The 12,962-nt window shown below is 44.9% G+C and overlaps 2 protein-coding genes across 3 annotated transcripts; both read left to right on the top strand.

Moving 5' to 3' along the window:
• Nucleotides 1-7,407: 7,407 nt before the first annotated feature.
• On the top strand, nt 7,408-9,674 carry LOC101785173 (PHD finger-like domain-containing protein 5B). Of its 2 annotated transcripts, XM_022823818.1 has the most exons (3): nt 7,408-7,543; nt 8,476-9,268; nt 9,425-9,674. In XM_022823818.1, exon 2 carries the CDS (start codon nt 8,867-8,869, stop codon nt 9,245-9,247), a length of 381 nt encoding a protein of 126 aa, XP_022679553.1. In that variant the 5' UTR covers nt 7,408-7,543; nt 8,476-8,866; the 3' UTR covers nt 9,248-9,268; nt 9,425-9,674. The 2 variants fall into 2 exon arrangements, with proteins under 2 accessions (XP_022679553.1, XP_004955613.1); XM_004955556.3 differs by having other exon boundaries at nt 8,890-9,674.
• A 745-nt stretch (nt 9,675-10,419) lies between these two features.
• LOC101784778 (probable ribose-5-phosphate isomerase 3, chloroplastic) lies at nt 10,420-12,290 on the top strand. Its single transcript, XM_004955554.1, has 2 exons — nt 10,420-10,888; nt 11,737-12,290. The coding sequence occupies exons 1-2, from the start codon at nt 10,505-10,507 to the stop codon at nt 12,169-12,171; spliced, it is 819 nt and encodes a 272-aa protein (XP_004955611.1). The 5' UTR covers nt 10,420-10,504; the 3' UTR covers nt 12,172-12,290.
• The last annotated feature ends 672 nt before the right edge of the window (nt 12,291-12,962 follow it).

The raw sequence follows: 12,962 nt of genomic DNA, 5'->3' as shown, positions 1-12,962 counted from the left end.
AGTATCCTTGGTCATTCCCGTTTATACCTAAATGACATGCATTGATTCACAATATTTATTTATTGCGAGCATTAATATGATGGGTTCCTATTAAGGACGATGCCTAGTTTCTTGTGATCATACCTTGGAGTCAGGTTATTTAAATAATCTTGAGGGTAGATGATGCTTAGTTTGCTCAACTGGGTTGGTAAATAAACAACATGGTGAATTTATTTATTTACTCTATGTTCCTTTATGTTGATTTAATTACAATACCATATATGTTAATCGGAACGTGGAGCGACCATCCAGGAAAACAGTGCAACCACGAGAACTAAATGGCTCTGGTCTTGGCTAACTAATTAGAGGACTCTAGTGCTGGACTGGTGATAAGGGGGGGCATGACTCGTGGAACCTCGTGCCCTAGAACTCACTAGGGAAATCTTTGTAAAGGCCTCGTAGCGTCCCTATGCAATCACACCTCAGAAGTATGATATTGTGCCTACTTTTGCACAGCATGGTTGGGTCTAAAGTTCACCTGAACTTTTACGCGACTTGTGGGTGAAGATGTACAACCTCTGCAGAGTGTAAAACTGTTATAACAGTCATGCTCACGGTCAAGAGCGGCCTGGACCCTCACATCGTTAATTTACTTGAAGATGAAACAACCTGTGTTATTTATCATGTTCATGCTTATGGTATATCATTGCTCTATATTAATTGTGGGATGGTATAAACTTACATTTGATAGTGATTAGGTGTTGAATAAAAGCTTGACCAACTAAAAGTGCTAATCGCAGTTAACCTTGTCAGGCTTCCACCTTATAAAGCCTTGCATGTCATATATCTTCTCTCTTGCTGAGTACGGCATGTGCTCACGCTTGTGTTTTATATATTGCATCTACAACGTCCGGATTGCTGCTCAGACCTGGAGAACTTTGAAGATTACTTAAGTTTTTGGGGGAGTTCTAGGCGAGTCCACCAGTCAGCTGCATGTGGAGTTGTTGGAGATCCGCTGCCTATAATAGAGATTTCTATCTCAATTCTGGTTACATAATTTATGTAATTCTCTCTTTACACTATAACACTGTATTTGATATTTACTGAAGTCACCGTATGTGTGAAACTTGATCCTGGCACACATATGATTGTTATCTGGTTTTGCCTTTAAAACCGGGTGTGACAGAAGTGGTATCAGCGCATATGACACATAGTGCGTGTGGGCTCTGGATGGGATACACGACATGGCATATGGCACCGGCACTGGACGTACGGTCGTGCGCTAAGAGGGAACGTTTTTGGATATTTGCCCATGTGTGGGTGAGTTGGACCGACCCTCGCGGTTGCGCGTACGGGTCACTGTGCGGGCATATGGTGCATGACTTGTGTGGGCTCTGGATGGGACACACGGCATGGCATATGGCGCCGGCATTGGACGTACGGTACCGATGAGGACATCGGGTTCTTTGAGGAGGGGTGAATGTGACACCCGACCCAATTTGGTTGGCCCAGTGTGACCCATGAGTGCAGGTACGCATATTTAGTACCACCTTGCTAGTTGAGCAAGGGTGGAGTCAACTTATAAACCTTTGTCAACCAGCCATAGCACCTTCGGGTTAACCCTTTTACACGAAGCGAGGACGAAAGTGTAAGTAGGGTGCTATGTGTATGCGTACCCGCCCCTCAGAAGGGCTGGGCGGTGCAGCTTTGGAGGACGGGGTGTTACAACGGGATGGAGGACGGCTGGAGCATTTCATGGAAGCATGCTGCCGACATGCAGAGATGGCGAACTGGGCAAGGTCGCCCTATAAATACCTCTTGCTGCTACAGTCACACTGTCGTGGGTGTAGCAGTGTCATGGCATGATCCAAGTGGATCCGATCCAAGTGGATCCGAGCAGCTGTAATGGACAGTTACACTGCTCGGATCCACTTGGACCATGCCAGGACAACGAGGAGTGAACAAGCGACAGTGTGATGGTACCGCTATATATCTACTAGCAAGCAAGTCTCGACGTACTCCTACAATATACGACCATGATGTACTAGTGGCAAGTCCACTACTGTAACTCTACAGAATACACCGCGATGAATAAATTGTTCACTCGGTCCAGTTCTATATCAAGCGTTGCCTTCATTTTACGTGGGTGCAGGAGAGAGCAGAAAAACTTTGAGCAGAAAAACTGTTTATTCGTTCTTCATGGATTCTGATCTTCTTTGCCTGTAGGAACAAAGGACTGATGTTTTGCTTCAAGACAGAACCCAAATGGAGGGCACTGCGGAGGTGGAGAAATGGGTTAAGTCTAGCTTTTGATTTGTTTAATTTGTATTGTAAGCAACTGTAGTGTCATTTGTTTACTAGGCTTCTTTTTTCTGATAAATTGGTGATATTAGCTTAGCGTGGTTGGCAGGGGCACAAAAGCTCTGAGCAGCACTGCATTAATCCTTAGACAGATGCAATATTGAAATATGTTGGTACGTGTTGCTATTGGAACCATATAATAACAAATTCAACTTGGTTCAGTTTAGTCATGTTCTGCTTGCTGGCTGCTGCTGTTTCTGTTTGCCCAGAATAACAGGATGGAGTAGCATTTCACAGTGCAATACATCTCATGGTAGTCAACTGAACCTGGAGTTGGTTCTGGATAATGTAGCTTCACAGAAGGCTATAACCTGTCCTCAATTGTATGGCTATAAAACTGAATCTTTCCAAGTAGTCGCTGATACAACATCCTCCTATTGCAAATATTCAAATACGAGAAATATGGCATCGCTATACATCTGGAAGGAAATAAAAGTACAGAATTGGTACAATAAGTGTTGACAAAAGCAACCGCATTTTGCTGCCATTACATGTCCCGTTGCATCACATATTATTTTCTGTAATTTACAGCTATTGCTGATGTTTTTAACCCTATTTGCTAGGCCTGAGGACTCTTTTCCTGCGAAGATCATACAGATAACTTAATTTGCATCAAGCAGAAGGAAGCAGGATTTCGATCCTTTGTGTGCGTCTCTATGGTGAATCTACTCTCGTTTGCATCTTCATCTCCCGGTGGCTGCTACACAGCACAGCAATGTCGCGTTAACTGTATCCGTGAGGCTTGAGATATTTCACCATCTGCTTGATTTCCCTAGCTTTCTCGTCGTTCCCTCCTGTCCTTCAAGCAAATGCTTTTGTCGTGCTGTGACTCCCTTGGTGACGATGACTGTGAAAGTGTGAATGATGATGAGTCATTGACGTTGCACCTTTTCCTGATGCTGAAAACTTATCTAGTTCTCCTGCCTGTTTCAATTGGAGGCTCCTATCCATCCTGTGAAAGATAGATTGGGTTCCCATTCTAGCACGCTGTAGCACAGCCCACCAAAAGACTATTTAGTTGAAAAATATTGGATAAAAAATATTGTCAATATTTTTAAAATAAGTTGGACCAACATTTTTCAAAAAAGTTGGATCAACATTTCTTGGAAAAAAAGTTGAACCAACATTTTTCAAAAAAGTTGAATCAAACATTTCTTTAAAAAAAGTTGAATCCAACATTTTTTGAAAAAATATTGCACCAACATTTTTCAAGGAAAAGTTGATTTAACGTTTTTTTAGCCTTCTTCTCTAGCTCATGCGGCCGGTAAGCCTGTGCGGGGGGCCACGGCGGCGTGGTGGTGGCAGGCCCCATGCAAGGGGCGGCGGGCCCCACGCAGGGGGCGGTGGCGCAAGGTAGGGGAGTGAGGCTAGGGTTTGGATCTGATGCAGACCTCACGGTCCTCATTCATTGTACAAATCTCAAACATGGGCAGCACATGGGCAGCGGCGTAAAGGCAGGAGAGGGAGGAGGAGTGAGGTTAGGGTTTGGGTCTGATACAGATCTGACGATCCTTATTCGTTGCACGAATCTTCAAAGGTAACTTCGATAAATTTTTCCGGAAGATGGACAGGGTTCCTGTTTGAATACGCGCCTGGATTGTCAAGTTTGGTGAAAATTCCTCAGATGTCCAGATGGGCCCTCTTGGCCGAGATCCGGACCTGAGGGTCCATCGTTTTGATGGGCCCGGCCTGCCAAGCACACAAACGCACGCGTCCAGCGCCCCAGCCCAAGCCCGCGAAACCTGACACCCATCAAGCCTGCCGGCCTTCCCGAATCCGATCCAGATCCTCCTCCACGGCTCCACCCGCCGCCGCCGCCGCCGCCGCAGCGCCGCCCCTCCTCGGCCTCGCCGCAGCGGCTGTCCTGCCCCACCTCTTCATTCGCCGGTACGTATTCCTAGCTTGGCGCTGGGATGGATTGATCCCCTCGTTCCGTGTACTTTTTTTTTTTTTGCTCGCAGCACTCGTGCGATACTAGAGCGCATAGGGTTCCATGCTAGTCAGATGGGCGCGTGTGGTTTGTTGCTGCTGATTGGTGCCCCGCCGTGCCGGTCTGATCCCTCCTGGTTGCCCCATTTTATGCGATCTCCGCTGATAGGCGCCATGTTGATTCCAAGCCGCTGTCGGTTTGATTTCTGGTGTAATGGAGTGTCCATGTAGCAAGCAAATTGCTGATTCAACTGATCATCCACGCTGGTTGCAGCATCGTATAGCAGCTTCAGATCAGTGTCTGTATCTGTAGGAGGAGTAAGCTGTTGGCTGCAAAGAAACGATATTTGGTCTGTTTATTTCTATCTATCTTTTCTAAAGGGGAGTATTTGATGCTAATGTTGGTAGCTCTTTTAGAAACAAATAATTTCTCCTTCCTTATCTAGGTGCTGAATATGATTGGTATCGGCAGGAATGGCTTCTGTCAGCCCAAAGTCTAAACCACCAAATTTATTCCATGATATTCATTTTAGCAACATCAAAAAATATTTTGACATATGTGCATGTGCATCTTTTGAATAGAAATATCACAGAAAAATGCGATGTTGTGGACTTTCAAGCCACCAAGTAAACATAGCGACCTTGCAGTAGTTGTATTTCTCATTTATGCACACAGGTTTTGCAGTATATCACGTCAATTACAATGGCATATCTGGTGGGGTTGGAAGCAACACTGTGTGTTTAAGTTATAACCTGTCCTAGTTACCAGGATGTTGCTGCCTCTTGCTATGTCGATCCGTGCATAGGAAGTAATCTGTTAGTTTTTCACTGATGTTTAGCGGCCTGCATATGTAAAGAAGAAGATCTTTTGAAGTGACAGAAGTTTGGTATTGCAGGAATGGGCCTGTGGACGTTGCTGGAGGGTTTTTTGCTTCTCGCAAATGCGTTGGCAATACTGAACGAAGATCGTTTTCTTGCTCCCAGGGGATGGAGCATGTCTGAGGTGTCAGGAAATGGGCAAACAAAGTCGTTGAAGGGCCAGATCGTGGGTCTTATCTACGCTACGCAATTTCTGAGGATGCCCTTGATAGCCCTTAATGTTCTTATCATTGTTGTGAAGTTGGTGTCAGGCTGAGCCTCAATGCCTGGTTTTGGCTGTTGGGCTGGATCGATATTAGTTCCAGTGTTATGTATTTATGTAAAAGTTAATTACGCTCAAAGTTGCTGGAAATATGTTCATGTTGACTCTAATGTGGATTTCTGTTATTGTTCTGGTAAAACTAATTCTGGTCAGAAAATAGTTTTGTCAACACTTATACTGTCAAAGTGTGTGTTGTGTGCCAGTATGATCAATTTGTTTGAAATGTGTCTTATGCACTATGTGAGGTTATCTTTCCTTTGTTCCTCATATTTGTTGCTTGAGCGAGTTTTATGGTTGCCTCTCGCTTTTAATTTATTTAATTTCTATTGTAAGAAACCTATTTAATTTCTATTGTAAGAAACCGTAATGTCATTTCTTTGCAAAGCTGCTGTATTGCTGATAAATTGGTGATATTAGCTTAGCTTAGCTTGTCAGAGGCAGAAAAGCTCCCTTTTTTATTTGAACAGTGATTCGATCCCAAGATGTTTCGTTGTTCCCTTCTGTCATTCAGGCAAATGCTTTTGTCGAACTGTTGCTCTCTTGATGAAGATGATGATCACTGCGATTGTTGTCTGATTGTCTGATTATGCCTCCCGCGATTGTTTTTTCTCAACACACAGGAAGTCTGGAACATGTGTTTTACATTCATGGTCTTTGCGAAACTGATGACTACCAGCATCCTTCTGGAGAATTTGTTGTCGCTTTAGGGGAAAAAACCCACATCAGTGGCATTAACTGATTGATCGCAAGCTCTGGTGCATTAGGTTAGGTTCCAGCAACCAGCAATCTAACAGACTAGTGTGTGCTGTATTACAAGTGGCAGAATTACTTGAACTTTCTCCTTGTTTGTTTGTCTTTAGACAGGAGCACAATCATAGGAAGGCATCAACTGACTAAAAGTGATAGCTTTTTATTTAGAGAAGTATTTATGTACAGTTTTAGTCCTTATATTACTCTAAATGGATGTTTCATGTTACTATGCACACAATATACATTGATAGTCCTGATTTTTCACATCTGAATGTTCCCTGTTCAAAATATTCAGAACAAACAATACTATGCAGAAAAAAGGTGACTGAGATTTTTAGCATGTTCCTGTGTATTCTTATTGGGACTCATATTTGTTAAATTTTTTGTTTGATTATTCAGCATGAATAGAATGCTGAATGATGTACTCTATGGATCGTTGGGTGTCATTTGTGTTACCGGCTCCCGGCTCGCCGCAATTGGAAAAGCTTTATCCTGCATCATTTGTCTTCATGTGAAATTGACAAGGGCGCATGCATTCTCGTGTGAAGCTGCTCACACTTATCATGATAGCAGACTAGCCTGCATTTTCCTGAAAGCTTGCAAGTAGAGTGGTGTTGCCGTGCCTTTTTATTTTGATCCAAATCGACAACGCAGGCAGAAGCGATTGACTAGACGAGTAGCAGATACATGCGCACACGGAGCAAGAAACCAGGCGCGGGGCTCGGGTGGTGGGCTGGTGGCGTGCGAGACTGTGAAGTTCGGCTTTGCAGCTTGTCTAGAGCGAGGGTGGCCACGTGCGAGGCACGTCACTGTAGCTCGACTTGCACGAGGGAAGGGTGCAAGCTAGTGCGGCACTCGGAATGGCGTGGCTGAGTGACATGCAGTCCACGTCAAATATGCAAATCAGCTGAGACGGGTCAAAACCATGTCACGTAGGCAAAATCAGGTGGAAATCCGGTTTAGGGGGTAAATTAGGCCGGTATCAATAGGAGGGAGTAAATTAAGCTTATTTTGGCTAGGGGTAGGATGGACAAACTGAATAGGTGAGGGGTAAAATGGATTTTTTTTTTCCGGATGGTTTGTGTGAGTTTTTTTTTTTTTAGATAGGGTCCGAGGCTTTGATTGGGGGGATAAGATTCCCCTAGGTCCAACGCATCAATGGGCCCGGCCTGCATTAGGCACCCGCCTCTCCCCCAAATCCTCCAAGGCCCAAGCCCGCGAAACATGACTCCACAAGGGCCCAACCCAACCAACGGCGCCAGCCCCAGAGCCCCTTCCTCCTCCTCCTCCACTTTCCGCCGGACCCTCCACGCGCCGCCGTCGCGCCGCCCCTCCCTCGGCCTCGCCGCGGGCGGCCGTCCCGCTCCACCTCTTCTTTCACCGGTACGTGATCCCATCTCGGTTGCTAGGATGAATCGACCCTCACGTTCCGAGACCTGGTTTTTTGCTTGCCGCACTTATGCGCTGCTGAATACTGATGATGGCATGTTGTACTAGAGCTAGCATACATAGGGTTTTCTACTGTGCTTGTGCTCATGTAGATCTGGTGGGTTTGATCCTATACGTATCTGAGGTGCCCTTGTCGACATGCTCGTCCGCGCATAGATGGCGCGCGCGCGGTTTGTTGCTGCTGAGACCTGATAGGCGCCCTGCTAGTGACCCCTCGTAGAATCTGAACTCCAAGTATGCCCCTTGTATGTGATTTCTGCTGATAGGCGCCGTGACGATTCCAAGCCGCTGTTGATTTGATTTCTGGTGGAATGGAGTACAACTGCGTATCAGTCTGAGTTGTTGTTTTGGCTGTTCATTCACATTGATAGCAGCATTGTAGATTACTAGTTGTATATCAACATGTATCTATGAGAGAAGCGAACTTTTGATCCATTGTTTAAGGAAGTGCTGCACGCCATACCAACGATTGCAGTAGTCATATTTTCATTTTCTGATAGTACGATTAGTAGTGTCAGTCCAGGGCATATGGTTAGAATAGCATACTAACATCTTGGCACTCCACATATTTTTACTCAAACTGTATTATGGATTGCAATCCAACCTTCCTGTGGCGAAGCAAGAAATATCCTTATGGTGGGCAGAGCTTGTCACTCTGAATACAGTTGGATGGTTAGGAGCGGGTGCAATTCTAAGAATTCTTCAGTATACTAATTTCAAAGTTGAAAACTGACCCAAGCATTTTTAACAGTACTGATCACCTAATATTGTTGAAGCAATATGTAGTATCAATGTTTCCATGCCTTGCAGATCATTTCTTTGTTATGCCACTGGAATTTCATATCTTTTTTTATTTTCTATTTTAGGGTCACTTCTGTCAGTAGGACATAAGATGGACATCTCCAAAATATAGAAAGAAGATAAGTTTAGTGGTAGCAAGCAGCAATGATGATACTTGGAGTGGCCCTCCGGGCACTTATGTAGGATATCTTGGTGGTTTTATTTAAGGAAAAAAAAGGCATGCTTTTGTTGAGTCAAACACAGTCGGGCTGACAGCATCAGCAGAAGATAAAAAGAACCTAATGGTAGAGTGGCAAAAACGAAATGGGCAAAACCTTGTCCTATTGATATCAATGTAAACAATAAAATTGTATCGACAAATTGCTTTGCATGGAGATGTCCTATTCCACTATCAATATGTTTTTCTTTCTGCTTTTCTTGTAACTTGACAAACTATGGTATTGCCTTACATAAATAATGTATCAACCATTCCACTACAGTTTCTCAGGTTTGCATCCTACAGCCATGGCAAAGCACCACCCCGATCTCATCATGTGCCGGAAGCAGCCCGGCATCGCCATCGGGCGGCTGTGCGAGAAGTGCGACGGCAAGTGCGTCATCTGCGACTCGTACGTGCGGCCGTGCACGCTGGTCCGCGTCTGCGACGAGTGCAACTATGGGTCATTCCAGGGGCGGTGTGTTATCTGCGGTGGTGTGGGCATCTCGGACGCCTACTACTGCAAGGAGTGCACCCAGCAGGAGAAGGACCGGGATGGTTGCCCCAAGATCGTCAACCTCGGTAGCGCCAAGACTGATCTGTTCTACGAGCGCAAGAAGTATGGGTTCAAGAAGAGGTGATGGAGAAGATGGTGCTGTCAGGTTCGTTTGGCCTCTTGTTGAGTTGTGTCCATCGATACCGGGAGTAGGATTTAGTGCCCCAAGATCATCAACCTCGGTAGCGCCAAGACTTATCTGTCCTACGAGCGCAAGAAGTATGGGTTCAAGAAGAGGTGATGGAGAAGATGGTGCTGTCAGGTTCGCTTGGCCTCTTGTTGAGTTGTGTCCGTCGATACCGGGAGTAGGATTTAGTGGTAGTAGCTTTGCTTTCGCAAAATGTTAATGGTGGTGATGGATGGTGGCTTGAAATGTGAACTGAAATGTGCTTTTTCTGCCCCATAATTTGCATCTGATTTCTGGTAACTGATGTATGGCTGTCATATGGGAAACAAAAGATTACCTTATGAATTGCAGTTGAGCATGCCTGATTTGCTTGACACGGTGCTAATGCTGGGAGTAACCCGATTAGTGAATGAGAATGTGGCTCAGAATGTACCATGTTTATATGTTCAGAACTGTAGCAAGGAGAAGTTTGGCAGTCAGGAATGGCACATTATCGCCTTTTAGAAATTAGGAAATCACCATTATTGAAATAGACACCTGACCAATGATTCCCTCATCAACTCCTCTGGTGCAGGAAATGGGGAGTCAGTGATTCATCCTAGTTTCTCAAATGTACAAGGCAAATCCGGAGGGACAACTGAAAGATTTGTGACAAGTTTTCTTGGATAGCAACTTCTAGGATTTAGTTCAAATTTGTTACAGATATATTCAAGTTGAGTTTGGTTTTGTTTATTCTGACATGTCATAGTGTTAGTCATCCTGTAAGAGAGGCAGCACATCTTATTGCAAAATGTTCAGAATGCTGTTGGTCCAGTTTGGCACTGCAAAAGGTTTTAGAGGTAATCCAATCCAAATGAACTTTGTTGGACAACTAAATTGTTGCTCCCATTTTCTACCCAAAAAAAAGTTTATCTTTGCTGTGATGAACACACAAGTTTTTTGATTTGGTGCTTGTTTCCTACGTGGCAGCCAAAATATGCTTTTAACAAAGAGAGATAATGAGATATCAAGTAAAAAAAATACTAAAAACCCCTGGCCTTCCAAGTCACCACCAACCCAAAAAAAAAGTCACCACCAACCCAAACCTCTGACGATCAACCATCGCCGCCTCCACCACCAACTCCCCATCGCCTCGCCTCCTCCTCCCCACACTCCTCACCCTCCGAGCTCCAGCGCCTCCCACCACCACACACCCACCCACACGCGCCGCCTCCCATGGCCGCCACCGCCATCTCCGTCCGCCTCCACCCGGCGGCCGCGCGCCACGTCACCGCGGCGCGCCGCGCCCGCCTCGGGGCCGTCCGCGCGCAGTCCGCGCCGGCGGCGGCGGCGCTGACGCAGGACGACCTGAAGCGGCTGGCGGCGGTGCGCGCGGTGGAGCAGGTGCAGAGCGGGATGGTGCTGGGTCTCGGGACGGGGTCCACGGCCGCCTTCGCCGTCGCCGAGATCGGCGCGCTCCTCGCCTCTGGCAAGCTCGAGAAGATCGTCGGCGTGCCCACCTCCAAGCGCACCTTTGAGCAGGCGCAGTCGCTCGGCATCCCGCTCTCCACGCTCGACGACCACCCGCTCATCGACCTCGCCATCGACGGCGCCGACGAGGTCCGCCCCGCCTTGTCTCATTCTTGCTTCTTTGTTCGTAGTAGATAAATTAGATATAAATAAATAAATAAAAGGGAGAGAGCTATACAAGGCCAAGAGATGACAGAAAGAGACAGGCAGAAAGAACATCTGCTTCTTTGTCGTTGTGTTCTTGTGTATGTATAAGTCAATCAAATCATTCGACGGTTCCTTGGAAATTTTTGCACAAAAGAAATCATCTGCTTGCAATTGGTAGTAGCGCAAAATAAATCATCTGACCTGAAAAATTTGGACATGGAAGGTTTGTCTTTTGCACATACTTTGTCCTGTTGCTGTTACCGCATGAAAGAGCCCGTCTGTTATGTCATCTTGCTACTGGCCAAGTGCTGCTATTCATGGAGGAAAACGGCGCCTTTTGTCTTTATGTAGGTACCTTTCCCCTCGGTGAAAAGATAAAGTTATGATTCTTGGTACCTTTGGGAGAGGTCGAAAATAAAAGGGCTTCTATTTTGGCTCTTGAACTTATTAGTCAACTGATCAGGTCTCATTTTAGATGTCATAGAATTGGCATTTTAGCCTCTCTGTTAGTTTAGTGATTACACACTCCAAGAAGAAGAGCTACTTACCCCTCCAAGGAGAAAGTGGGTGTTTAGTCAAGTGCCATTTCCTTGAAAAGGATTTTAGTTTGAACTACAGCCCATACCATCAAATGAAATATCATCGATGCAAACATGGCCTTATGGTGAATATGGTCCCACTTTATGTAACTCTTTCTCCAAATACTTTGTACTGATATTTGGGCCTTCTGTTCCTGCTGTATTCAAAACTGCTACTTTTTAACTAATTAAATTCAATTGGTACTAAAACAGGTTGACCCAGACCTTAACCTTGTGAAAGGGCGGGGTGGTGCGCTTCTCCGTGAGAAGATGGTTGAGGCTGCATCAGACAAGTTTATTGTTGTTGTTGACGAGACAAAACTAGTTGATGGATTAGGAGGAAGTGGTCTAGCCATGCCAGTGGAAGTTGTGCAGTTCTGCTGGAAGTATAACCTAGTAAGGTTGCAGGAACTGTTTAAGGAGGAAGGAGTCGAGGCAAAGCTAAGATTGGAAGGTGACAAACCTTATGTTACTGACAACTCAAACTACATTGTCGACTTATACTTCAAGACACCAATCAAGGACGCATTGGCAGCGGGGGAGGCAATTGCAGCTTTGGAAGGAGTTGTTGACCATGGGTTGTTCTTGAACATGGCGAGTTCGGTGATCATTGCTGGATCAGACGGTGTCAGTGTCAAAACAAAGTGAGTTTTGGGTTACTTGTTATTTTGGTGTTGAACTTACGATTTTTCGTTGTATAAGCTATTGGTGTAAAAGCACTCAATAAGATGCTTCAATAAATGTTTCCCCAATGTTCTACTGGTTCACGTCCCTGCATTTAGGATGTATTCTTGAAGATCGTCTGTTGTAGTATTGTGGGGCAAAAGCCATTTCACTGCTCTCCTGCAATCATATTCCAAATAGGGACATATCAGACAAATCATCGTTGACACCCTTTGCATTACTAAATTCTGAATAAATTTGGGTCCTTTATGTAGATCTGCGAAATCACAGTATGGCCCAAACTAGCATTCTAATTGATTATGAAATGACCATTTGACACAATGTTTCTTTTAACAACTGGAAAATTGAAATGCTGTCATCAAGGAAACAAATCAAAATAAGATGCTAATCTTGCCACTTGAAATGCTGAACTTGGTATATAAAGTGAGCATGAATGTTGCACGAGATATTTAAGGAATAATTTTATGCATATTGCAAACTTGCCCAAAATATTTTGATGCAGAGAAGAAATGTTTGTGTATGTTAGCTGATGAAACTAGAGCTGAACATGCTGTATATGTGACACTTAAGCAAATTAATTCTGGTGTTTTCATATTATGTTGGCTGGAACAGAAACTCGACATGAGTCTCCTGGTCTTTTTGTGCAACCTGAGTTGTGAAAGGATGAATAGTCATGCTTGATTGCGACAATCCAATGTTAAATGCTTCTCAGTATCAGTAGAACTTGGATGCACCTGGCTAACAACAATTATCTT

The sequence above is a fragment of the Setaria italica genome, chromosome II, assembly GCF_000263155.2.
Source record: "Setaria italica strain Yugu1 chromosome II, Setaria_italica_v2.0, whole genome shotgun sequence".
Lineage (NCBI taxonomy): Eukaryota > Viridiplantae > Streptophyta > Magnoliopsida > Poales > Poaceae > Setaria > Setaria italica.
The sequence above is the reverse complement of the archived record's forward strand: the minus strand, read 5'-3'. Positions and strand labels throughout refer to the sequence as shown.

Coding starts and splice junctions, on each gene's coding strand:
- LOC101784778 (XM_004955554.1), top strand. CDS start 10,505: ATGGCCGCCACCGCCATCTCCGTCCGCCTCCACCCGGCGGCCGCGCGC. Junction 10,889..11,736: donor CCATCGACGGCGCCGACGAG/GTCCGCCCCGCC, acceptor GTACTAAAACAG/GTTGACCCAGACCTTAACCT.
- LOC101785173 (XM_022823818.1), top strand. CDS start 8,867: ATGTATCAACCATTCCACTACAGTTTCTCAGGTTTGCATCCTACAGCC.